At 57.5% G+C, this 27580-nt stretch overlaps 1 protein-coding gene across 4 annotated transcripts in view; it reads left to right on the top strand.

The window, feature by feature from the left end:
* The window catches only part of LOC144733301 (receptor-type tyrosine-protein phosphatase delta-like), a 66732-nt gene extending 41111 nt beyond the window's left edge, over window positions 1-25621 (top strand). For all 4 annotated transcript variants that reach the window (XM_078615128.1, XM_078615131.1, XM_078615130.1 and 1 more), the window contains 17 exons: window positions 62-318; window positions 627-717; window positions 963-1214; window positions 2190-2350; window positions 3551-3666; window positions 6025-6122; window positions 10606-10729; window positions 12471-12646; window positions 18054-18173; window positions 18876-19030; window positions 19765-20050; window positions 20593-20771; window positions 21926-22052; window positions 22699-22824; window positions 23029-23183; window positions 23657-23792; window positions 24650-25621. In XM_078615128.1, the coding sequence (XP_078471254.1) occupies window positions 62-318; window positions 627-717; window positions 963-1214; window positions 2190-2350; window positions 3551-3666; window positions 6025-6122; window positions 10606-10729; window positions 12471-12646; window positions 18054-18173; window positions 18876-19030; window positions 19765-20050; window positions 20593-20771; window positions 21926-22052; window positions 22699-22824; window positions 23029-23183; window positions 23657-23792; window positions 24650-24718 (2628 nt within the window). In that variant the 3' untranslated portion in view covers window positions 24719-25621. The remainder of the gene's footprint in view (window positions 1-61; window positions 319-626; window positions 718-962; window positions 1215-2189; window positions 2351-3550; window positions 3667-6024; window positions 6123-10605; window positions 10730-12470; window positions 12647-18053; window positions 18174-18875; window positions 19031-19764; window positions 20051-20592; window positions 20772-21925; window positions 22053-22698; window positions 22825-23028; window positions 23184-23656; window positions 23793-24649) is intronic.
* The last annotated feature ends 1959 nt before the right edge of the window (window positions 25622-27580 follow it).

The following is a 27580-nucleotide window of genomic DNA, read 5'->3' as shown; positions in this document are numbered from 1 at the left end:
ACTCGTCTCGAGGCTCATGTTCCCACGCGTGCCACCCTCCTCTTCACCCCGCCCACGGCAGATCGTGGTGAACAACGGGCAGCAGATCGAGGTGGACGGCTGGGCGACTCGCAAGCGTATCGCCGGCCTGCTGCCCAACACCGAGTACTACTTTGGGTTGGCGAGCCGCGGCGACGGCGCCGGGGGGCTCCAGCAGGAGGTGGGGGTGCGCACGGCTCCCGACCTCCCCCAGGGAAAGCCGCTGGCGTTGGGCCGTGTGCGGCCCGATGGCACGCTGCCCACCGAGCTGCCGGACCCACCGGAGGAGGTCAGCTTGAGGTGAGGGGGAGCCCTGCCCGGCGCTGCCGATCCCTGCCCGATTCAGGCCACAACTTTTCACGAGGGTGCCGCAGGCATCGGATCATCGTTTCGAGAGTTATCGTGACCTTCCCCCCCTGTTACAGACAGACAGATGCTACAAAGCATTAGAAAAATCTGTGATATTGATCGATGCATCGTTAGACCCGGAAGAACCCATGTTAATCGTCACACCCTGACTGCCCATCTCTCCCGTCTGCGTACGAAACCATAAAACGGACCGCGTGTCGTCTGCACGTCGTCGTCTGCGTGTCGTCTGCGTGTCGCAGAGCGTACTACGTGGTGGTCGTGCCGCTGAAAAGACACAAGGGCCGCTTCGTGAAACCAGCCGAGATTCCCGACGATCTGGACCTCGACGAGGTGACCCAACCCCGCCCCCCCCCCCCCCGAATCGCGACGACCCATTGCCAATTCAATTCACCGCGACCCGCCGCGACCCGCCGCGACCCGCCGCGACCCGCCGCGACCCGCCGCGACCCGCCGCGACTCGCCGCGACCCGCCGCGACCCGCCGCGCCCCACTTTAAACAAAAATCCGGCCAAAAACGGCAACAACGAGCAGCTCGCCTCTCCCCCCCCCCCCACAAACCGCGCCCCCCGCCGCAGATCGTGGACGGCGGCAACCAGCAGCGGAGGAGGAGGAGACGGAGGCGGCACGGGCCCGTGGCGCGCGCGGCCCGGGACGTCGAGGGGCCGCGGCCGTATGTGGCGGCCCGCTTCCCGGGGGGGCGGCTCCCCGCCGACTTCACGCTGGGCGACGGGCTGGAGTACGGCGGGCACGTGAACCGCCGGCTCTCCGCCGGGCAGGACTACGTCTTCTTCGTGCTCTACGAGCTGGAGCCACACGATGCGGGCAGCGTGAGTACCGCCAGCGCCACTCCCGCGCCGCCACCCCCCCCCACCTCCAACTTCCTGCCGGTGCGAGCCCGACGGCCGCTCTGGTTAATGCCGCTCCGAGCCGTGCGTCTCGCTCGGGTCGCAGGTCACCCAGATCGTAGGTCACATGGTTCAGAGGTCGACTGGGTCTCGGGTCAGCCGGACCGCAAGCTTCCTGGGTCACAGGTTATCTGGCCATGGTGGTGAGATGTTAACTCCCTCGCCTGGTATGCAGGAGGTCGTGGATTCAATCCCGACCCTGACGCCTGCATATTTGGAGTTTGCATGTCTCCCTGTGGTTGTGTAGAATATTTCTCCAGGTCTTCTGGTGTTTCCCTCCACATTTAAGAAATATGCATTTAAAGTATTTGGCTGCTATAAATTTCCACATAAGCCACTTCCTTGAACTACCATTTGTAGCCAGGTTTATTCTGAATAAGAGCCCTATAGCTCAGTGGGCTTGACCAGGTAAATAAATAAATACATTTCATCGTTTAAAAATACGCACCGTCTGCTCTGCAATGGACGTTCAAGATCTCCGTGGGGTTATTTGAGAACCAGTAGGCCAAGTATTTCCCAGCGTCGCGGTCCACGTTCGCCAAAGTTAACGAGTTACTCGCAAATGGCTAAGTCGGTAAAACAGCCACAGCAACGCCGCTCCTTGCTGGCAGGCGGATTCCCAACTGGGTATCTGCGCTGGCGGGGTCTGTTGCCGCATGACGCGTCGCCACGTCCGGCATGGCAGGAAAGGTGTGAATATTAAGCGAAGAAGAATACGAAAATCAAGAAGACGATGACGATGATGATGCTGCAATCGGAGCCAGGATAATGAGCATGTGCCGGCTGAGCATCTTTAACCCCTGAGCCGACCCGGCCAGGATGATTCGTGAATCCGCGCGTTGAGTGAATGACCCCGTTGCGTCGTACCTCTCTCTCTCCGTCTCTGCACTCGTTTAGCGGATGTTCGTGGCGAGCCCCTACTCGGACCCCGTCGTGTCTCCCGACCCCGAGCCGCTGCCCATCACGGAGGAGGAGGAGGGCCTGCTCTGGGTGGTGGGGCCCGTGCTGGCCGTCGTCTTCATCATCTGCGTCGTCATAGCGATCCTCCTCTACAAGAGGTGCGGTCCCTTCGTCTTCCCCTCGCCCACGCCGTTCGAAGCGAGCCCGGCTTTGCCGCTGGCGAGGCGCCGATTGTCGGAAACCGCTCCGGCGTTTTTTGCCTGTGTTCCACCGATGCTGCCGAAAACATAATGCGTGCTGCCAAGAAGGCCGTGCGGCCGATGGGATGTGACGGGGGGCGCCGTTGTCTGATCATTTATTTTTTATATCCGCTATGATAGCCCGCCAAAACACCACCCACGCGCCATCACCCACCACGTCGCCAGCCACCATCCATCACACGGCGCTGCTGCTTGCCAACGGCAACAAGGCCATCTTTTTCACGTCACGCGGTGCAGCAGGTGGCGTGCCCCCGGCGGTAGCGCATTCGCCGCCCTCTGTTACGAAGGTTCACTGTTGGAATCAAGCGGCCACCTTGGTTAATGCCGCGGCGGGCGTTAACCGTGAAGAGACTACGCGCCGTCCGCTTCGCTCGCAGTGGACGTTAAAGATCCCGCCACCCCTGACAGCCAATCGCTAGAGCAGGCCATCGTGTGCCGACATCAGCGTCCAAATTTGCCAATTGCGATATTCTACCAACCGCAAAATGTTCTCAATTAGGGTCACACACGCGCACACGGAGGTAGCGATCATCTCTGGTCAGCGGACTAATGCCCCCCCCGTGTCGCACTTGCAAATCGCGAGTTTCGGGCAGCGTCGTTGACAGTGGATAACAACGTTTGTGTCCTTGTCCCCTTCTTCTGCTCTCATGGAAACCGCAGCAAACCGGACAGGTAAGACATCGGGAAGCCATCGCTCACCCAGCCGTCACCGGCCACCGTGATAGAAATAAAATCCCCAGACGATGCCCGACTATTCGTAGTTTCCTCCGTGAGTTTGTGCCAGCTGTGAACGCGAAACAGCCTGAGCTAGCGTGAACCAGGTGGGAGCGACCAGAGAGTGTGGGCGAGCTGGCAACAGGTACGAACACTTCTGGGAACCTCAACAATCAGTAATCAAGGTGCGGAATTGGCTCTGCGTCCCAGCGAGCGCGTCCCAATTTTGAGCGTTGGCACCCAGTCCCAGTGGGGGTGTAGGATATCTAACCGGGGGGGGGGGTGTCAAGCAACAGCCAGGAGTCATGGCGGGGTCAGAACTCCTTCATTGACGAGCTACGATGGCTGCCCCCCCCACCCGCCCACCCTGCCCGGGCACCACAGGAAGAGGAGTGACTCGGACCCAGGGAAGCCGATGCTGCCAGGAGGAGCGAAGGAGACATCGCCACTGCACACGTCGGACCCCGTGGAGATGCGGAGGATCAACTTCCAGACTCCAGGTGCCGCCCCCCCCCCCCACCACCACCTCCCCCCCCGCCCCCCCCGTCCCGCCCACCCCCACCACCCACATCCTTTATCCACCATCGCCGCTGCCGCCTCCTCTCCGTGTGTTTGACGCTGCGGGGGGCCCGCCGCGTCAGCTGCTCTCTCCGTGCGGAAATCGCTGCCGCGAGCACCGTTACAGTTGCCGTTATTTTATTTCCGTCGGCGGTTCTCCGTTATTTTTAATTTACTTCTCCCTCAAGATGTTCCTTTGTCGCTTGTCTCCGTGCGTTTTATTTTCATACCTTTATTTGTTCCGTTTTTTTCTTCCTCCCCTCCGTTATTTTTTTTTATTTCTTCTCCTCGCAGGTTTTCCTGCAGGCAGTCTGCCCGGCGAGCTGGCCGCCCCCCAAAGTTAGTCGCCATCCCTCGTCCGCTACCCTCCCCCCTCTCTCTCCATCTCACTCACGTTAACCCCCCCCACACACCGCCGCCACCTTTCCAACCCCCGCCCTCTCCCATCCGCTCATGGCATGCCAGGCCCGGCAGGGTCCAGGGTGGGTGGGGAGCCCAGGGTGTGCGGGTGGCTGCTCTTTTAAAAGTTCGCTGGGGCTCATTCAAAACTGCATCCCTGCACCCCCTCCCGCTCCCCCCCACTTTATCATAATTCTTTGGCTGACAGGGCCCAGCCGAGCCAACAGGCCCCAGCCGATGATGATGCCACCACTAGCTTTCTCCTCACCCTGGCCCTTTGACATTTGTGCAATGAGGGGCCAATCTGCTGAGACAAAAATGGGGGGGGGGGGCCTGTCCTGTGCTGTTGGTCGCCCACACCCCTCGGCCTAGGGGAGCCGCCCCCCACTCCCCCCACCACCCCCCCCCCCCCATTTCGGCTGCAAAGCACTGACCTCCACCCGCTCGGCACCAACTCACGTCTCTCCCAATCGGCGTCATTTCTCCAGCCTCGTGCCGGAAACACTAACCGCCCCTCGCCCTTTCTTCCCTCCACATGCGCGCTGCCTCTTTAACTGTCGGCGTGGCTGGCGAACGCGTGTCTATTTAAAGCCATCCATCCCCAGGCTTCCTCTCCCTCCGCTCTCTTTCTCTCTCTCTCCCTCTCTCTCTTTCTTCATAGGGCGAGAGCCGCGAAATGATCGGGTCGCATTTTTAACCGCGACCCCCATTCGCCGCGACCGCATAGCCACGTAACCGTCCCCGTTTGCTGCCGGCCACGCTAACGCGCATGCCGTCCGTTCTCACGGAGGGGCCGAGGCCCCAACGGCTTCTGCCCCCCCCTGCCTCCGCCTCCATCCCATGCTCCTGGTGGACACCGGTTGCCACCAGCGCCGTCCACCCCCACCCCCCCCCCCCCCACTGGCTGCCCGCGTTCATATGGACGACGGCACCAAGATCCACGGCCCGCGATCTGGGAAAAAAAAGGCCCGCGGCCGTCTCGCGCCCGTCCAATTCGGCCGCCTTGTTACGTCTCGCTCGGGTCGCGGGTCGCTCGGGTCATAGGTCACGTGGTCCAGAGGTGGACTGGGTCTCACGTCAGCTGCACCGCAAGCTTCCTGGGTCATGGTTCATCCGTGTCACAGGTCATCTCGCCATGGTGGCGAGGTGTTGACCACCTTGCCTGGTATACAGGAGGTCATGGGTTCGATTCCGACCCTGACGTCTGCATATTTGGAGTTTGCGTGTCTCTCTCTCCAGGTGGTCGCTTGGACTTTTTCTCCAGGTCCCCCGGTTTTTCCCTCCACATGTAGAATCAACGTGCATTTAGAGCATTTGGCCGCCATAAATTTGCACGCGAAAAGCCACTTCATTGAGCTATCATTTGTGGCCAGGTCGCTCCTCAAAACGAGCTATACAGCTCAGTGGTGGGCCTTACCTTGGAACAAAAAAAATGTGTTTAGTTTAGTTTATTGGGTTTCCTGGCTTCTCGGCCACAGCATCTTCACGCCATTAACCCCGTCCGCATTAACACCGGAGTGCAGCGCCGGACGCGTCCATGCACGTGTGCTCTTCTCATGACGATCGCGTGTGCTGCTCTCACGATTGTCGTGTGCGCCGTTCTCATGGCGATAGTGTGTGATTTTCCCATGACGATCGCATGTTCACCATTCTCGCGGTCACATGTTTGCCATTGTCATGCCTATCACATGTTTACTCATCCCGTGACAACACATGTTCAACTCATCTAATATCCATCCAATGACCATTCGATGGCGCGATTTAGCCTGTCTCATGACGATCACACGTGCGCGTGCTGTCTGTCCTGTGCTGTGCGTGTGCTGTGCGCGTGCTGTGCATCGTGTGCTGTGCATGGGCCCGGTGGTCCATCTCCCCACTCCCCCGTGCCCCCCTTACCCCAGGCATGATCAACCACCCTCCGATCCCCATCGCGGAGCTCTCCGACCACGTCGAGCGACTCAAGTCCAACAACAACCTCAAGTTCTCGCAGGAGTACGAGGTATGCGCACGATTCGCTGGCCACTCGGGGGCGACTTGCGGGCGACTTGCGGGCGACTTGCGGGCGACTCTCGGGCGACTCGCGGGTGACTTGGGGGCGACTCCCCCCCTCCCTGTGGTCACTCTGTGCCAGCCACCGGACCTGTGACCTGTCTGCATACCCCTCCCTCGCAGGCCCGACCGCCTCCTTATCACTCTTTTATCGCTCCTGTCATGGTCACTGGTCCCGTGAACTTAAATTACTGATTCCTGCACCCGTGAATTTCACTCGCCTTCTCTGGCCTCTCTGTGTGCAGGGAAGAAGGGCCATTCCCGAAACGTCGCCTTTTGCTTATTAAGGCCCGTGGTGTTATTGATGAATGCGTTGACTTAGGTTCATGCACCATGTCCATATTATCTCATCGGTGTCATCATCAACCGCATCAGAACTTCAGCAGGCCGATGCGCACATCTCCCTCACGAGTGGAGAGTTAAAGGCACGAGCCACAGCGGTGCGACTGCGGCCATGCAAGCGACGCTACGAAGTTAATTATGTTGTCCTTTGAAAAACGTGACACATTTTTTACTGTTTGGCCGTGTTGGGTGGTGGAGGGTTACGACACATTTATAAATAACGCGATCTGACCCAAAAACCTATATTATGAATAATATTGGTCGCGAAAGCCTACGTGTTAAATTGACACTACGGACCGTTCAGTAAACCCACTAGTAACGAATTGGCACGTTCTGTTTACATGACAAAACTCATCAATTGGCTGTGTTAATTTACGCGATCTAACCCAACAAAACCTCGGTTATGGAAACCCACTGTCGCCTGCGCTCCTTCAATGGACGAGGGACGGCAACGCCACGCCAACTCTCTCCTGAATCCCTCTCGTGACGAGCAGACCTCGTTCGTTGGCGTCCAGCTTGCTGACCACCTTGCTGCTGCCATCTCGCACGAGGATGGAACTCGTTAGTGAATGTATTCATACTCTCGGTAAAGTCACGTAGGTATAAAATACAATCGAAAATAAATCACGACGTTTCGATTGCAACACAAGCAATCACCATCAGGTGGGAAAACCACAGCAATAATGTTTTTGTTTTGCTGAAGTGGTGAGAGATGCCGTGGATAAGAGGTTATATCGGTAAGGGAGGGGGGAGGGGCAAGGGAGGGGGGTAGGGGGAGGGGGGCGTTGCGTGGACGCGAGGAGAGGGACGTGAGCTGGACGGAGGGGGAGGGAAGTGGGCGGGGCTGGAAGTGGGCGGAGCTGAGAGAGCTGGGGGGGGGGTGCGCGGGGTGGGGGTGCAACAACGCCAATGCAGCAGCAATGCCAATGAAGCCACCAATGCCAATGCAGCAGCAATGGCAAAACGCTGCGGATGCAATTAGCTCGGCAAAATAGACTAGTGCCCACCCACGTGACTTTACCGAAAAAAAGCAGAGAGTATGGATTCCTGCAGTCACGAAAGCTTCAAATCTAGATTCATTTATTCATGTACGAGCCGTCTCTTTGGGTTGGCGGGGGGGGGCAATGTCACGTGCGGAGTGACGTGACGCACGGCTACAGGCCACGTGCCTTTTTTGTTTGTCCTAACGGGTCGGAGGTTAGGGTTAGCAGGTATACTTGGGAGTTAGGGGTCGCGTTATACGCAGGGGGATAGTATTAGGCTTGGGGTTATGAGACCGGGTTAGGGGGTGAGCGCAAATGTTAGGATTTGGGTGAAGGTTACGGATAGGGGAAGCTCGGGGTTAAAATGTCTGGTTATGGTGGGGTTACGGTTAGACGTAAAGTGGGATTAAACAATGTAAAAATCAGCTACCTACCACTTGAATTCGTAGGGTTGGGAAGTGTGTGGAGTACGGTTATAGTGGTAGAGGTAGGAATATGGTAGGGGTAGAGCTTATGCCTGGTGGTAGTGTAAGTGATATCCATTATCGCTCAGGTATAGTGTGAGTGTTAGTGTTAGGGTGTACTTTCGTTGGTAGTGGTGGTGTTTGTGGGTAGGTGTAGCGGTAGGGTAGTGTCCCCGTTAGTTGCTAGGCGTAGTGTTAGGGGTTAGGTGTAGTATTCGGGGTAGTGGTGGTTTATGTTCGTGTTGGCGGTAGAGCTCCCCCAGGTAGCCATGTCATCCTGATTGGGAGTTGGGGCCACGTCGAGCCGAGGTTTGTGTGACCGCCGGGGGCATCATCGTCCAATTATTCAGCAGATTTGTGACGCCCGCGTCTCCGCTGAGCTGAAAGAATAACTGAATTACATTTAAATTAGTTCTGACAACAAAGCCTGTTCAAATGCATCCCCTACCCACCCCCCTCGCCTCCTCCCCCCGTTGTGCCCCCCACCACCACCGCCATCAACAACCACCAGCAACAACCACCACCACATCTCCCTCCCTCCCTCCACTTCACCCGCGCAGTGTGTCTGCACACTCACACGTGCACGCACACACTTGCGGAATCACACGCACACTTGCACACACACCCATACACATGCGAACGAGAGCACACTCACACATGCACGCACACACGCGCACTTACGGAATGGCATGCACACTTGCACACACACCCATACACAAGCGAACGCGAGCACACTCACACTCACACGTGCATGCTTGCGCACATGCGCACACACTTATACACTCGCACGCTTGCACATTTGCACATACACAAACGCACACACATGCACCCACACTTGCACAAGCACACACACGCGCGTGTCGTAGTGAAAGCCAGATGTGTGCGTGTGTGCATCGCAGCGCCACAGATGCCAGGAGGCAGAATTCAGTTCCATGTGACACAAAACCTCGCTGATGTGATGCCTCCGCTTGACACCTGCGTGTGCGTGCGTGTATGCGTGTGCGTTGTTTGCGTGCGTGTATGCGTGTGCGTTGTTTGCGTGTGTGTATGCGCGCATGTGGGGAGCGGTGGTGTCTTGGTAGCTTACTGCACTACGAACCCGGCGACCAGAATTCGAATTCCGCTTACGGCCAACACCAGTCTGAACCAGTTCTGGGCCTCCCCTAAGTCAACTCAGCATTAAATGAGTACCTGGTGCGATGAGATCAACATCACCACTCGGGAGAGAAAGGCGACGTGGCGTGGTGCTGGCCACCCACCCCCTCGTGTGCCGTGCCAGCCTTTCATAGGTGCTCATTAACAGCACTTTCCCCAACAGTCTGTTTTGCCTAAAAGGGGGATCTTTGTCTTTGTGTGCATGTGTAAGCGTACGTGTGTGGCGTAACCGTGTACGAGCATGCATGCGTGCGCTTGTACGAGCGTACACGCGCACGCACGTGCGTGTGCGTGAAAATATCTCGTGTGCAGCCTGAGTGCACACACTCGCATGCATCACACGCGCCCCACCCCCCCCCCCCCCCCCGCACGTACGTACGAGCGCACGCACGTCATGCGGGCCACGTACTTGAGTCGCATCTGTCAAGGTCGCACGTGTGCGTCGCTCAAAGGTAAATCCTGCGTCGTCGGATTTGTGTTCCGCGCGCGTTTGATATTATTTCGTCACGAAGGCTGCTTTCAAATCTCACTGCCACGGGGGGCCGAATGCGTCTCCATTTCATTCTTCTTGGGGAAAATCCCCAATAAATCATATTTACTGGTTAACCCTTAATCCATTTATGCGCCATGCAAATTGCCTATCTCCAATCTTATTCTTTATTCTCTCATCACGGATGTACCGTTGCGAGCGTGTCGCACGGCGGCGCGGCGGATTTATCGCCCCGCGCCCGCTCGCCACTCCATCACCCCCTCCCTCCCTCCTCGCGTCATCTCTGTCTTCATCTCTCCCTCCTTTGCAAAGCTCCCAGCTCCGTCCCTCACTTTATCTTCAGCCTCGATCATTCAAATTGTTCCTGCTGCGTATATTTCGTCCCCCCTCCCCTCCCCTCCCTTCCCCCGTGCTCAATTCGAAGAGAATTCACTGTGGGGTGTCCGTTAGGCGATGACTCGTTGCCAACCCAGCACGGCGGTCGCTTACGAGACCATCACAAACCAAAGCCGATTTCCTCCTCAAATGAGCAACGAGGGGCGGTGATCATCTTCCCCGTTGACAGCCCCTGCAGAGGCAGCGGCGACATTTTGACGTTGCCGTGGTGGGGGCTCGGCTCGGCTTTTATGCCGTGCGAGCTCATGAAGAGCGTGTGCCGTTGGATGGGGCGCCCTTACTTTGGATCTCGGATTCGTGGACATTGCCCCGATTATTCTGAGCGCCCGTGCAAAAATGACTGTGCGTGTGCAGCGGGCAATGCGTAGTGGAAGAGGCCAGGTGGTGGCACAGGCCCTTGCGATCTTCAGGGTTGGTGGATTACGCAGAGATCTGTAAATCTCCCACCAGCGTCTGGCATTCCGAAGAGAAGTGCTTCCGTTGGAGTTTGCAAATATTAGGTGACGATGAATACGATGTTGTTGTAGAGTTGACCGTGGATGCACTGTGCCGGTGTCTGTGTGGTTGACCGTGGCTGCGATGCGTGTGCGTGTCCCTCCCTAGTCGATCGACCCCGGGCAGCAGTTCACGTGGGAGCACTCGAACCTGGAGGTGAACAAGCCGAAGAACCGCTACGCTAACGTCATCGCGTACGACCACTCGCGCGTCATCCTGCAGACGCAGGACGGTGAGCGAGCGAGCGCGACGTGGCGTGCGACGTGAAGCGGGGGGGTGGGGGTGAATCTTTGTTTTTATGTGTGAGCGTACACGTGACTGTGGACAAGCACACGATGCCGTGCGCTTGCACGAGCGTACGTGTGCATGCGCGTGTGTGTGCGCATGTGCGTGGGTGCACACGCACGTGTATGTGAAACATCTCACGTGCCGCCCACGCCACCCGATCGGCCCGAACCAACGACCTTTGGATGGCAAGTCCGGTGTGATAGCCGTTACACTGCGGCAGCCGTCCCCACGTGCCTCTGCAGCACGTGTCTAGAAAGCAGCACACGTTGCAGACAGGGCACGATTGCAGTGTCCTGCATGTGCTGCAGCACAGTATGCAAGTCAAGTAGATTTTGTTTAACCCCGGTTGGGAATTCCAGAGACCCGGGATGGAAGTCTCATTCGCAAGAGGGGCCTGGGCCACCAGTTCAGGAAATAAGCGAATAGCAATCGGCGCAAAAACAACTGCGTCGTCACGTGAGAAATGAAAAATAACATTGCACGAGCACGGATCCATGTTCAATAATGAATTCCCTGCAGCGTGCGTTGGCTCGGGGAAGATTATTTTCAGACCGATCGCAGTACAGTCACGACGAATTTAACGTATAATAAATATGAATCCTAATAATGCGCACATTCATTTGCGTCCAGCGATAAAGTCACGAGGCCGTGGCCCCCCGTGGCGCCGCTGCGCACGAGTGCAGAGGCTAGACTAAATGGCGACCGACGCGCGAGCGGACGAGGGCTGCGCGCGACGGGCAATCGCAACGGAGGGGGAGGGGGGGGGAGGATGGACGCTGTCGCAAAAAATCGACGGCGGCGGCAGCACCGCTCGCTTCTCCCCGCGCACCCCACCGCAGCCCAGAACCGCGGCCGGCGAGTGCATCTCCGCCGCGCAAGCCGCGTGATTAAAATTGCAGCGTTCGTGCATAAATCCTGCGGCGCATATAAAGCGCACACCTTGACCGTGCACATTAACATAATCCAATATTTCGCAAGCATTATAATCCAATATCCTGCATTAACATAATCCAATATTACGATATTAACATAACTCAATAACTCACATTAACATGAATCAATATCAGGGGGGAAAGGGCAGGCTGGGGAGGTGTGTGAGGGCAGTGCGTGCGTGTGTCCGTACGTTTCCGTGTCCATCTCTAGGTACGCATGTATGTCTGTGTGTCCGTGTGTATGTGAGTGTCTGTGTGTGTCTTTGATTTTTGTCCGTGTGTGTGTATGTCTTTAAGGCTATACTGGGGGATCTTTGTCATTTTGGGGGAACGATTTCCGCTCACGGGCAAACATCGGACGACGAATATTTGAACCGGTCCTGGACCTCCCCTAGGTCGACTCGGCCTTAAATGAGTACCTGGTGCTGTGCGTAAAACGTCGACATCAGTCGAAACAAGTCGGCCATTGTCTGCTAGCATCAAGGTCCAAAATTTACCAAATCCGAGAAATACTCAATGAGTTTACACACAGCGGCAATCATCGCCCCATCTTTGAGTGCTGTTCAGGAACAGCTGCCACCGGGGGGGTGCCCCTTTCAAAATGTTTATCACGTGTGAAATGCTCCGTGACACCCACCGGCTTAAAGGGTGGGAGGGAGGGCCCTTATCAAAGAGAAATCTCATCGTCATCATCTTCGTCGTCATTTTATATCTCCCCGTGCTCCCCTGCTTCCTCCCACTCTTGCCTTGCAGGAGTCCCAGGTAGCGACTACATCAACGCCAACTACATGGACGGCTACCGCAAGCAGAACGCCTACATCGCCACGCAGGGCCCGCTGCCCGAGACCTTCGCCGACTTCTGGAGGATGGTGTGGGAGCAGCGCAGTTCCACCATCGTCATGATGACGCGCCTGGAAGAGCGCTGCCGGGTGAGAGCGGGCGACGTCGCACCTCCTCCTTCCTCCTTCCTCCTTCATCGCGACTACGACGATGCGACGGGGTGGATTGGCGGTGGCGTTGACTGCATGGCAATCCGCTCGCGTGAAATGCAAGCGATGGGAATTGTTCGGTGTCCGTTCCGCGCGGATAGAGGCGGCCCTCTCCGAACCAGGGAGGGAGGGAGGGAGTAAATCCGCCGCGACGCGGAGGGAGGGGGAGGAGGTGGGGGGAGGAGGGGTAGGAGGAGGCTGTGGGGGCATAGGTCAGAAAGGGGTCGGGGCCACAGATGCAGACGAATTGGGCGGAGATGCCAATCAGAGCGCTTGCAAAGGAAGCCACGGGCTGCCACGGGCTGCCACGGGCCGGGTTCCCATGTCCGTGCCATAAAGGGTGTGCCAGGAGGGGGCAATGTCGCTGCGTGGTTTTACCCAGTGAAGTAAACTTGGGTCTTGACGCCAGGCACAGTTGGCCCCTCCGCTCATTTTCGAATGAACGTCGCGGGCTCTTTAAAGCCCACCGCGGCGAAGACGGCACGTCGTCGTGTGTTGGGTTCGTACGCCCGGATGTATGAACCAGGGCGGCCGCCAGATCCGTGCCGCGAGCCTCTCCACAGCAAGAGGGGCAGCCGTCCGGCGTGCCCGCCTCCTTCCCCCCGGACGGCGCCGCGCGCTTCCGGGCTGCGCCGCTGCGGCGTTCGGGACGCGACGTCCGGCTATTCGGACCCGGCAAGGAATTCCGAGGAAGGGGAGCGCCCTTTCGGGTGACCCGTGGCGGTGAAACGTCGGACGGGGTTTCCGGAACGACGCGCGGCACGGCCCGAAAACAGCAAGGCCGGAGGGCGAATGCCAAACAATGATCCGCGTCGTTCGTGCCATCGAAAATTAACTTCTTTAGAACTGCTTTTTGTTTGTTGTCCTTCCCCCCGCACCTCCAATTAGCACGTACAGTGAGAAAGAAGTTCCACATACATACACACACAGAGACCCATAGACTCACACAGAGACCCATAGACTCACACAGAGACCCATAGACTCACACAGAGACCCATAGACTCACACAGAGACCCATAGACTCACACAGAGACCCATAGACTCACACAGAGACCCATAGACACACACAGAGACCCATAGACTCACACAGAGACCCATAGACTCACACAGAGACCCATAGACTCACACAGAGACCCATAGACTCACACAGAGACCCATAGACTCACACAGAGACCCATAGACTCACACAGAGACCCATAGACTCACACAGAAGCCCATAGACTCATACAGAGACCCATTGACTCACACAGAGACCCATATACTCACACAGAGACCCATAGACTCACACAGAGACCCATAGACTCACACAGAGACCCATAGACACACACAGAGACCCATAGACTCACACAGAAGCCCATAGACTCATACAGAGACCCATTGACTCACACAGAGACCCATATATTCACACAGAGACCCATAGACTCACACAGAGACCCATAGACTCACACAGAGACCCATAGACTCACACAGAGACCCATAGACTCACACAGAGACCCATAGACTCACACAGAGACCCATAGACTCACACAGAAGCCCATAGACTCATACAGAGACCCATTGACTCACACAGAGACCCATATATTCACACGGAGACCCATAGACTCACACAGAGACCCATAGACTCACACAGAGACCCATAGACTCACACAGAAGCCCATAGACTCATACAGAGACCCATTGACTCACACAGAGACCCATATATTCACACAGAGACCCATAGACTCACACAGAAGCCCATAGACTCACACAGAAGCCCATAGACTCATACAGAGACCCATTGACTCACACAGAGACCCATAGACTCACACAGAGGCCCATAGACTCACACAGAGACCCATATACTCACACAGAGACCCATAGACTCACACAAAGACCCGTAGACTCACACAGAGACCCATATACTCACACAGAGACCCATAGACTCACACAGAGACCCATAGACTCACACAGAAGCCCATAGACTCACACAGAGACCCATAGACTCACACAGAAGCCCATAGACTCATACAGAGACCCATAGACTCACACAGAGACCCATATACTCACACAGAGACCCATAGACTCACACAGAGACCCATAGACTCACACAGAAGCCCATAGACTCACACAGAGACCCATAGACTCACACAGAGGCCCATAGACTCACACAGAGACCCATAGACTCACACAAAGACCCATAGACTCACACAGAAGCCCATAGACTCACACAGAGACCCATAGACTCACACAGAAGCCCATAGACTCACACAGAGACCCATAGACTCACACAAAGACCCATAGACTCACACAGAAGCCCATAGACTCACACAGAGACCCATAGACTCACACAGAGACCCATAGACTCATACAGAGACCCATAGACTCACACAGAGACCCATATACTCACACAGAGACCCATAGACTCACACAGAGACCCATAGACTCACACAGAAGTCCATAGACTCACACAGAGACCCATAGACTCACACAGAGGCCCATAGACTCACACAGATAGACTCACACAGAAGCCCATAGACTCGCACAGAAGCCCATAGACTCACACAGAGACCCATAGACTCACACAGAAGCCCATAGACTCACACAGAGACCCATAGACTCACACAGAGACCCATAGACTCACACAGAGACCCATAGACTCACACAGAGACCCATATACTCACACAGAGACCCATAGACTCCTCGTCTCGATCGTGCCGACCGATCGACTTCGTCAAATTCATCATCTTTCGCCGGCCATCGCAGGCGTCACCCACCACCCCCCCCTCCGCCCGTCATCTCTCCCCATCATCATCACCATCACCATCAATCACCGCCACCGCCTCTAATTACGTTTCCCATCAGTGCGGCGCTCTGGGAGAAGCTTTTCAATATTTCATGTTTGCTCTTGATGTCCAATCACGGGGGTTTTTATTTTTTATTATCGAGTCGGCTCAGTCGGTTGCTGTCCCTCCTCCCCTCCCCTCCCTCCCTCTCTCTCAACTTTTCTGTTCTTCGTTTCAAGTGCCCCCACTGACCCCCATCCCCCCATCCTCCTTCCCCCCCTCTCTCTCCATCCCCTGCCACGGACCGTCTCTGCCGGTGTCCGTATATTTATTTTAAACACCTGTCATTTACATACGCATTAAAATGGATGAGCCTCTCTATTTGCTTTCCGCTCCTATTCATATTTAATGCCTCCTCGCGCGGATAATAGCGTTGGCGTGGCCGCGCTGCGGTGGCGCGTTCCGTGCGCCGCCGCCAGCCAATGGTGCCGTGCCACGCCACCCGTGCGCCCACCGTGCCCGCTTTCCCCACCCGCACCCCGTCCACCACCCCGCGATGATCGCCCGCCCGTGTGATCGCGTGACCACGTGATGATGGAGCGCACGGTGTGAGCGTGTGACCGTGTGAATGCGTGCTCATCTGTTCGAATCTTTAATTCATTCATTCCATCTCTCTCTCCCTCTCGCTCCCTCTCCATCTTTTCAGATTCAGTGCCAGTCAGTGCTGTCTGAAAAGGCAAGGGCTGTGTGTTGTGCCCCCCCCCCCCCTCCTCTTGCCCACTCCTCTTCATCCCACTCATCACCCTGCTCTTCCTGCACGAACACTAATAACCTTCTCCTCCCTCCCCCCCTTCCCCCACCGCTCTCTCACCCAGCGTAGGTTTTTTGTGGTGCTGTGCCTTTTGGGTTGTGCCCGTGTGAAACGAATTCGGTTTCCGTTTCGCTCGCCCCCCCACGCCGAGACATTCTTCGGCAACCGAATCGAGCGTGTGCCACGCTGCTATCGCAGTCGGGCGTGTTCCGCTTGCTTGAAGGAGCGCCCAGCACGTGGGGCGAAACGTCGGACATCGTACCAAACAACGCCACAACGACACAAAACGACCCGAGAGCAGACAGCTAGAGGAGCCCGGTCCCGCCAGCCAGAACTAACGCGCGCCGTGTGCAGTGGGACACCACCACGTCGTCTCTGTCTGTGTGTGTCTGGGCGTGTGTCCCTCCGATTGTCTCTGTTAGTGTCTCGAGCGTGCGTGGGGAGCTGGAGCGCGGCGGTTAGCGCTCCACGTTACGAAACCCCGGCGACCCCAGTTTCGATCGCCGCTCAGCCAACACCGGTGACGATTATCTGAACCGGTCCTGGACCTCCCCTAGGTCGACTCAGGCGATTGCTGTCCGAGCCGGTCACGTCCTGGGGACAATTCGGCACGAACGGGGCGGTGCGCAAACGCCGGCGCTCTGTTGCTCGTAGCAACCGGGCGATGGTGAGCGCCCGCAGGCTGCTCGTGACAATGCGTGTAACATGATGTCCTGCTGCCAGCAGAGGGAGGCAGGCAGGCAGGCAGCAGCAGCAGCAGCATGGGGATTATTTTTTCATTGGGTCCTAGAGGAGATTTAACAAAATCCACTTGGTGAGTGTGCATTGGCAGTGGTGACTCAAACACACGTAACGAAACAACGCAGCACGTTCACCAAGAGCACTGCCATCTATATGCTATGAAGAAGGACCATGTCCCGAAACGTCGCCTATTTTTTTTATATTGTGTATTTTTCGCGTTAATGCCGCGGCGTTATTCACAAACGCGTTGAGCCCAGCTCTGCACGTTCCAATCGGATTACTCTTCCGATTATCAGTTCAAGTACCCAACCCATCAGATACCACGAAAAATAGTTTGGTGGAGGGCGGGGCAAGATTTCTATGTGTGCCACTGGACGGGTGGTGATGGGCAGGGCTTGGTGACATCATCGGCCGTGTCACGCCGGGTGTGGCTCGTTGGCTGGTTTCCCGCCTTCGGAATGCAGGGACGTGGTGACTGCCGCCGTTTATGAAAGAGTCGATTCGAAAAGTCCAGTCGATCGGTCAACTTTAATCGGCCAATCGATGTCGCGTTCCCAAGCTGCACAAAAATCCTTTCAGGTGACCTGGTGGACACGGCAGAGGGCAGGGCGTGCCCGTGCGGCCGCCGCGTAAGTGCGGTGTTCGTCGCACGGCAGTGAAACCGGGACGGTTAATCTCCGGCGGCTGGTATTTAGCCTAATTCATCGCCGAACCAAAACAGTTCACCGGGCTGTGACCATCAACTCACTTGTTTAATCACAGTCCAGTCTTTGAGTCTCTGTGTGAGTCTATGGATCTCCGCGGACGTCTGTGTATTTCCCTGTGATCAACCGCATCATGAACTTGTGACCGCACTGAGACCACCAACTCACCATCGCGAGAGATCCCAGTCACAAATCACAGTTGGGCGGCTGAATCCCGAATTCACATTCAGCGTCTCGGCGTCTCTGACCTCCGAGCCACCCCGCTTCTGCCAGCTGACCCCCGTGCCCCCTGCACCCCCCCCCCCCCCACCCCCCGTGCCCCCCGGCAGGTGAAGTGTGACCAGTACTGGCCAGCGCGGGGCAGCGAGACGTACGGGCTGGTGCAGGTGTCTCTGGTGGACACCCTGGAGCTCGCCTCCTACGCCGTGCGCACCTTCACGCTGCACAAGGTACCGTCGCTCACCCCCCCAATCACCCACGATTCCCCCATATTCTCCCACTGCGCACACACGCACACCTATATATACTCACCCACAAGATCTCACCCACACCCAGGTACGCTCCCACGCGCTCGTCCACGTACTGATACACTCACCCACATACCCACACCATGCTACACTCGCCCACATACTCACCAAACACCCTGGTACACTGACCCACGTGATGAGACCCATTCCCTGGTACACTCACATACATACTCGCACACGTCCTAATACACTCACCTACATAGGCACCCACACCCCAGTACACTCACCCACACCCTGGTACATTCAAACAAAAACAAAGATCCCCCATATAGCCTTAACAGACTGTAGGGGCACCCATATACTCACCCACACCATGATACACTCCCCCACATAATGATAGACTCACCCACATACTCACACATGCCCTGATACACTCACCCACATACCCACACCCTGATACACTCACCCACATATCCACACCTTGGTACCATCGCCCACACACTCACCCACACCGCCCGTTGTTGCCTCCGTGCCCTTTCTCACCGTCGTCACGACATCGCTGCGTCGCGAGACCGCGGACGACGCATTACACGGATGCCTTCATCCGGCAGTGGAGAGAACGTGGTTGACGACCGCACGCACGATGACCAGTGACGACGACGATGTCGACCCCCACCCCTCTAGAACGGCTCCAACGAGAAGCGCGAGGTGCGGCAGTTCCAGTTCACGGCGTGGCCGGACCACGGCGTCCCCGAGTACCCGACGCCGTTCCTGGCGTTCCTGCGGCGCGTCAAGACCTGCAACCCGTCCGACGCGGGCCCCATGGTGGTGCACTGCAGGTGCTGCCCCCCACCCCCCTCAACCCTCGCCCTCCCCCATCCCCACCTCCCCCCCTGTCCCACCACTTACCCCGTGTGTTGAGCGATATACAAATGAATTACTAAATTTTTCCAACATTTTATTTAAAACTGTAAACACATAAACTTTGATTGCTTCAACCAGAAAAACTTTAATAATAACCCTAACTCTATCCCTAACCCTATCCATAACCTTAACCTTATCCCTAACCCTAACTCTATCCCTAACCCTAACCCTATCACTAACCCTAAAAATGCCTCAATTGATTAAATTGAGATTCTTACTTCCATTTATATGCTTTTTAGATATCGATTGAAGTTCGTTTGAACTTTCACATGGGGCATCTTCTTGCCTGGAGGGGTATAGTCTGGCCCAGTCAAGTTTAAACCCCCGGGGGGTATAGTTTAGCCTAGGACACTTCATCCCCCCGGGTATACTCTGGCCTGGGCCAAACTATACCCGGGTTTAATCGGGTTAGGGGTTATTATAGCCTGTTACACCGGGTCAATCTAAACTACACACGATTCCTGCCACCCGAACACAAACGCGGACGTGCGCGCGGTGACGTCACCGCTGAACTCTTGCCCGCCCGCCCGCAAAACTTTTTTGTTCCAATCCCAGTACGAAACCGCACTGCGGGGGCAACGGACCCTCACCTTCGGCCTTTGTTTCTCTCCGCTCTCTGGGCCCGAACGCTCGCCTGGGTGTTCCGCAGCGCCGGCGTGGGCCGCACGGGCTGCTTCGTCGTGCTGGACGCCACCCTGGAGCGCCTGCGCTCGGAGCGCACGGCGGACGTGTACGGCTTCGTCACGTGCTTGCGCTCGCAGCGCAACTACACGGTGCAGACGGAGGAGCAGTACGTGTTCGTGCACGAGGCGCTGCTCGAGGCGGCGACGGCGGGCCCCACCGAGGTGCCGGCGCGCACGCTCTACGCGCACCTGCAGCAGCTGGGCACGGCGGAGCCCGGCGAGAACACCACGCGCATGCAGCTCGAGTTCCGGGTGAGTCCCGACGTCCGTCGTTCGGGAGTTCGGGAGTCCGGGAGTCCGTCTGAAGCGGCGGGGGAGGAGGGGGCCCACGATAAGTCTCGTAAATATGAAGCGATGTGAACGAAACGTTAGGGCAAAGCTGTGATACTGTAAAGACAACCGTTCACACTGATCGAAGCGTAGCCCCATCGTTGCCTCCACGGCAGAGGCGCTATCCGAGCCTCAGTGTCGCGCCGCGACCCACGATCACACGGCTTCCTGCGCACCCGGCGCGAGCGCTGCCGTCGTGGTCACGACTCAAACGCATCCGAGGACAAACGCTCGTGTGTGTCTGAGCAGCACAGAATCCTTGCACGTGCATGATTTTTCTTCCCCGATTTAAATGTGTCCAGAACGGTTATTCCCGGGCCCATGGGATCGTCGACGAACCCGCCGCGTGGGCCTGCCGCTCCCGAAGCGAGGTCGCGACCTTTATCCCTCGTGCGCGAGAGTTCGTGGCCTGACCTCGCGATGTACGCTCGTTCTCTTGCGCGCGTGTGCGTGCGTGCGTGCAGCGGTTGGCACTGGGCAAGTCGAGCCCGTCACGCTTCATCAGCGCCAACCTGCCGTGCAACAAGTTCAAGAACCGGCTGGTGAACGTGATGCCGTACGAGGCGACGCGCGTGCCGCTGCAGCCGATCCGCGGCGTCGAGGGCTCCGACTACATCAACGCCAGCTTCGTCGACGGATACCGGTACGCGCCGCCAGCCAGGCGCCCACCCGCCGGCCCACACACCGGTGCCTCTCCGGCCGGTGTTTGTGCCACACTCTGTGCCGGCACCTCCGCGGCCGGTATTTAAACCCTCCGACTGACAGGTTGAAAACTGCCTTTTGTGTTTAGTTTGTTGTCCTTCCCCCGCGTCTCCGATTGGCATGGTTGGCTACGTAAGGTGCGAAAGATGTTCAACGTACATACGACTAATTCCCCAGGCCTCTCGTGCAGTTGAGACTACGCTGTTTCGCTTGAGTTCTCACCTCTGGTTGAACAAAATTAAGTTGAACTTAACTAGGCTATTGCGACCTCTACCTCGCTGGCCTCTGTGTGTGTGTGCCATCAAGAAGTGTTATTGCCCGAAACGACACGTCTAAGGCTGCAGGTGCCGGTAAGCTGCCGGCGAGCCGGTAGCTGCCACCGGGCCGCGTGCCAGGGTAACCTCCGGCCAGCCGACGGCAACGCCATCCGGTGGACTCGTGCTGTGAGCCTACTGGACATTGAACAGTTGTCGTATTCCATCAATCGTAGATTCGCCCCCCCCCCCCCCCCCCCACCATTCATTGCAAATGCAATTCCGCCGATCGGCCACGAGATCGCCCGTCATGGCAAGTCCCCGAGCGCCGACGGTTCCTCGTTTAACGCGGCAGTCCGGGGTGCTCGTGAAGCAACAAACGCTTCCGGCGAGGATTTGCCACGTAGGGAGTCGCCCTGGCGCTGCGTAGTCGGCCCCGCGGACGTCCCGTGGCTGAGTGGCAAGCGACCGAGATGAGGGCACGCCAACGCATACTTTATTGTTCCCCCGTGCCGTATCACCGTACCGCTCAGCCGCGCAGCTCAAGGGAGCAGATCGTCGTCGAGCCTTCAGAAGGCGCATCATAACGGCGTGCGGTCCACGTCCGTAAAAAAAAGTGTTCCCAGTTGCCCTGGGTGCAAAGTGGTGGTGCGCGTGTCCTTGTCCAATCCTGGCCCAGCTTGGCTCACCAACTCAACGAGCACTTTGTTGATAATAAAGAAATAAAAACCAACAATCGCTGCACGGTTCTGGGCTAGGGTTCGTGGGAATTGGCCAATGGGGTTGCTGCGTGCGGCGTACTGACGCACGCGTGTGTGCACGCGTACGCGCGTGAGCGCAGGCAGCAGGCAGCGTACATCGCCACGCAGGGTCCGATGGCCGAGACGACGGAGGACTTCTGGAGGATGCTGTGGGAGCACAACTCCACCATCGTGGTGATGCTCACCAAGCTGCGCGAGATGGGACGGGTAAGGCGCGCACGCACACACACACACGGACAATCAAGCACGCACACGAAGACACAACAACAACAGCTGACATCACCATCCCGCTTGTGCCATGTGAAGTGAGGAAGGCTCGCTGCTGGCAGGGGGTCATGGCACTGACCCAGGTGCCATGGTTTGACTGACTGAGATGACCGGCAGATGCAGCACCTGTGCTCCCTACTGTGCCAACTTGCCGCGTCTTGGCCCGCTAGGGCTCCGCTCGTTGTTTAGAGAATTGCTCCTCAGCTCTCTGTCACACTTAGATAGAAACACAATCATACACTCGTCTGAACGCACGGGTATACAAGCACACAAACAACACACGTGCACACTCACGCACGTCATGATAAATGGCAATTCAGACATTGAGGCAAGGTTAGGGTTTTTTCCCGTAGCTGCTATACATCTTTGTGACTGATGTGGGCAGTTGCTTATACGTTAATAACATTCCGTGTGTCCCGTGTGTATCGCGTGTGTCCCCGTGTGTCCCCCATGTGTCCCTCGTGTGTCCCCGTGTGTGTTCCCTGTGTCCCTTGTGTATCTGTGTGTATCGCGTGTGTCCCCCATGTGTCCCTCGTGTGCCTGCCGTGTTCCCGCCGTGTGTCCCCCGTGTGTGTCCCGAGCGTAGGAGAAGTGCCACCAGTACTGGCCGGCGGAGCGCTCGGCGCGCTACCAGTACTTCGTGGTGGACCCCATGGCCGAGTACAACATGCCGCAGTACATCCTGCGCGAGTTCAAGGTCACCGACGCCAGGGTGAGTAGGAGCTTTCATCCTGCCCGCGCGCCTGCGCACTCGCGCATCCGTGTGGCCGTGCATCTGTGTGGCCATATGCCTGGCTGTCTATGTTCGTTGACCGTAATGATTCCCCAAATTCGTGACCTGTTGTGTGATCGACCACATGACTGCACGTGTGCCTGACCGGCTGTCTTGACTCTGTATGTCGGTTGCTGTGCGCAGGACGGGCAGTCCCGCACCGTGCGCCAGTTCCAGTTCACGGACTGGCCCGAGCAGGGCGTGCCCAAGTCGGGCGAGGGCTTCATCGACTTCATCGGCCAGGTGCACAAGACCAAGGAGCAGTTCGGCCAGGACGGGCCCATCACCGTGCACTGCAGGTGACCCTCGCCGGCACTCACGCCACCGACTCACCCGCTCGCTCACCAGCAACTCACCCGCACTCACACCGCCGACTTCACCCGCTCGCCCGCCCGCTACCGACTCGCCTACTGGCTTGCCCACCGACTCGCCTACTGGCTTGCCCACCGACTCGCCCGCTCGCCCACTCACCCACTCACCCGCTCACACTTCACCACACCTGCTCTCCTGCACTCCGAAGCCCATTCTGCCACCCTCGGTCACCCATTCTGTCACCCGCTGAGCCAAACTCCACCAACCTCCGCACAGCCCACAACGGCCACGCGTCAACCGCAATGCCCCCGTGTGCCCTTCCCTCCATAACTCCCTCCCTCTATTCCCACTTCCTCCATGCCCCCCCCCCCTCCTCCTCCCCCCCCTGATCCTCCACTCCCCCTTCCTCCCCTTGCAACTCCCTGCCCCCCACCAACCCCTGCTCCCCCCCCCGCTGCAGTGCGGGCGTGGGCCGGACGGGCGTGTTCATCACGCTGAGCATCGTGCTGGAGCGCATGCGCTACGAGGGCGTGGTGGACGTGTTCCAGACGGTGAAGATGCTGCGCACGCAGAGGCCGGCAGCCGTCCAGACGGAGGTGAGTCGCGCACAGAGACACGGAAACACAGGGGCGTACACGCAGAGACACCGAAGACACACGACACAGAGACACGGATACACAGACACACACACACACAGACACGGAAACACACAGGCATCCACAGAGATACGGGAGACACGCACACATATGGAAACACAAAGACGCACGCATAGACACTTGAAAGATGCACAAAAAGACACGAAAACACAGATACATACAGACAGAGATGCGAGAGATACACACATGCAAAGACACGGAAACAGACACACATAGACACAGAAACACAGAGACACACACACACTTCCTGTCACCCTGTGAACTTATCCATGACTCAGTGACCTTTCGGATCTGACTTGGTGACCTGTCTTACCTGTGCCCCTGTCTCACCTTTGCCCCTGTGACCATGTTACCTGTCTCATGTGAGTCTGTCATTTGTCACCTGTGACCCTATGACCTTTTCAGCAGTCACTTTTCACCTCTTACCTGTGGCCCTATAACCCTGTGGCCCTCTTGACACTGCCACTCGTGACCCATTGATCTATCCACCTGTGACCCGTCTCCCGTGACCCACCGACCTGCCACCTATAACCCCGTGACATTGAGGGACGGGGGGCTGCCATGCATCCCGGTTGAGCCCCCCCAAAAAATGTTGCAGGCGTTGTTTAAGCGGACTGGGAGACGCGGGCCACACAGCCAAAGGGAGCGGTGCCTTGAGTCGCACGCTTGCACTTACTGGGCTTTGAGGAAGGGCCGTTGCCCGAACCGCCGTCCGTCACAATACTGTTCCGTTTTGGCGTGGCGCGGTTGACGGACGAGTGCTGAGTCGTCGTCATCGTTGTTGTTCGTCGTTTCAGGATCAGTACCAGCTCTGCTACCGCGCCGCGCTCGAGTACCTGGGCAGCTTCGACCACTATGCAACATAAAGGCCGCGTCGCCACGGCGACCCCACTTACAAGCCTCCTGATTGGCCAAACGGTAAAACTTGAACCCGAGCCCTTCCTCCTCCTCCTCGTCCTCCTCCTTCTCGTCCTCATCCTCCTCGTCGTCGTCCAATCAAAAATTGAGGCCCCCCGTTTCCGGCGCAGTGCGGACCTCGGATTCTCCTAGCCCCGGGCGACGAGGGCGAGAAGACGGGCGGCGTTAGTGAGCACGGGCCGACTGCTCGCTCGCTCGCTCACCCGCCCGACCGCTCGCTCGCCCGCCAACTTTCACACGCGCCCCCCGTCTGCTGAGAACTCTTGGCGATGTGCCCTTGTACAGAGCAGAAAGAGACGAAGCTATTTTGTACGAAAGAACGGAACACTGGGGGAAGAAACGGGGAGGGGGGGGGGCGGATGGGGGGCGGTGGTGGGGGGTGAGGAGGGGGGCGGAGGAGGAGAAGAACTGACGTCATTAACGCTGCACTCGGTCTGGACTTCGGCACCAGTTTTGGGGGGGGGGGGTGGGGGCGGTGGGATTTAGAAGCGAATATTCAAAAGAAGGAAAAATCGGAGTTGCAATTTTGTGGAAGCAACAAGAAGCAATGGCAGCGATGGCGGAACGAGAGTCGAGTCTCCGTGATCACAGGACGACGCTTTCCTGTCGGCAAAAAAACTCCCCCGCCACCAATGGTACGGTCCGAGAGCACCTTGCCAAGACCACCGCCCTCCATCACCCCCTGCCGCCCACCCCCACCCCACTGACCCCCCCCACTCCACTAAACCCCCCACCCCACTGACCCCCCCCAGCCCCCCAATCTCCTGACACCCGATTGGATGCAGCGATTCTTCGCGCTGCCAAGTCTGGAAATGAAAACCAACGGGCGACCACTAAACGATTGAAATTTTTTTCTCCTCCTTCCCTCTTTTTTTAATGTACATTATTATTATAACCAGCCTGTGCTTTTTATTATTGAGAGAGAGAAGTAACACTAAAATGTACATTTTTAAAGAGCAAAACTCTGTAAGTACACTTTTTCCGCGTAGCATCGCCGGAGTGGTGAGTTGGGGGTGGGGGGTTTGTGCGTGGTATGTATGGGGTGGGGGGTAAAAGGTGGGTGGGGCGGGGGTAGGTGGGGGGGGGTCAGGGTTGGTTCGTTAAGTCTCTGTGCCTGTGTGTGCATTTACTAGGGAATAGAATTCCCCGCAGTGGTTTTGGGGGGGGGTGATTTGGTCTCGGAAGGGGGGGGATGGGTTGGGGGGGGTTGGGGGGGGGTCATTCCTGGATGCACATTTTCTTTCCGTGCAATTCATCGTAGCTGCCTCTTGTCGAGAGATGGACGCGCGACTCCCGCGCGCTACCCGACCGGTGCATCCGCCGCCACCACCACCACGCTCCGCTGAACACTCAACGACAACACACAAGCGGTCCCTTTTTTTTCTATCGTTTTATTTTTGTAATTTTGTTACGGTAATTAAGGTGCCCCCCCACCCTTTACCTTTTAATCATGCAATTATGGTCGCCGTCGTTATTTGTTTTATCGTCAAACGTCGTCGTCGTCGTCGTCGTCGTCGCTATCGTTTCTCCATTCGTACGGGGGACCCGGGTTAAGGAATTGTGTGTACAGTGACTCGGTGCCCACGTGGGTTCACTCTGCAAAGGTGCGTTGTGGCCGTGGGGAGGTGGGAAGGAGGCCCTCGCGAGATGCGGGCCACCGCGTCGCGTTGCGGGGCCTCGTATGACCCAGTGGGAGGAGGACGGGCACTGTGCGTGCGAGCCAAACACACCGCAACACCGAGTCACCTCCCCGGCGTGAGACCGGGCCACTCCATCCTCCCGATAACCGTGCCGCCGTCGTCTCTTGGTGCCGGGGGAGGAGGGGCTACGGCCCCGACAAATCTTCTCGACCGCACACGGCACCCACACCGCAACCACCACTATCCGTCGCCGTCAATCCCCCGTTCACACCATCACCACGAGCCGCGCCGACGTCCGGAGTGGTCTCCCGCCAGGCCCGTGTGTAGGCCCCCGCGTGTGTATAATCGCGTGCAACAACAAACAAAATTAAGTTTGTATTTTTATTTCATATCTCTCTCGCTCCCTTTATTTTTGTACTCGAAATGCTTCGCGCTGAGATTTCGTTCGCGGCAATATTAGCGGGCTACGCTTCTTACTTTTGGAGATTTCCGCGGTCGGATTGGCCTTGCCGCCGGTGGGCCCGTGTGACCCTGATCGGTGGCCCTGCGGTTGCCGGGAGGAGTTTTTGACGTCGCGAGCCACAGCCGGGGGGGGGGGAGGGGGGGGGGTCGCCCGTCGCGTGACCCAGAGAGGTCACCTCGCAGCCCTGGAGTGTGGCCTTGTGGGGGGTGGGGGTGGGGTTGGAGAGGTTTGGGGGGGGGGACATTCACAAACTCAGGGGTGGTTCACAACACGGTCGGAGTGAAACAAACACGTTGAAGTGCTGAACAGAGTGAGTCAATCATACAACACCCGGCTGTCGGTCCCCCTCATGTGTTCTGCATGGAACTTGTTCACAATTCAGATGTTGGGGAGTGGGGTGCCGTGCCCCCTCCAGCCCCCTCCATACCCCCCATGCTACAGGGCTGTGGTCTAGGGAAGCAACCCTCGGGGCTAATAGGCCATGCCATGGGGGGCGGGGGGGGGGGCACGGGCCCACTAGGCCTTTATCGCCGAGGCTAATGGGATTGAAGAGGTCACGGTGATGATGCGGACAGAGGTCGCCAGTGCAGTCTCCCTGGGCGGCAGTTGATACCATGGCCCAAGTTTCTTAAATACCCCCCCCCCCCCCACTCTCTGTCTCACCGTCACCTCCTCTGTCCTCCCATAAGTTGTAGATACAACCACAG

Source organism: Lampetra planeri, chromosome 46 (genome assembly GCF_965212315.1).
Source record: "Lampetra planeri chromosome 46, kcLamPlan1.2.h2, whole genome shotgun sequence".
In the NCBI taxonomy this organism is placed as follows: Eukaryota; Metazoa; Chordata; class Hyperoartia; order Petromyzontiformes; family Petromyzontidae; genus Lampetra; species Lampetra planeri.
Note: the sequence above shows the minus strand (reverse complement) of the source record. Positions and strands in the feature narration are given on the sequence as shown.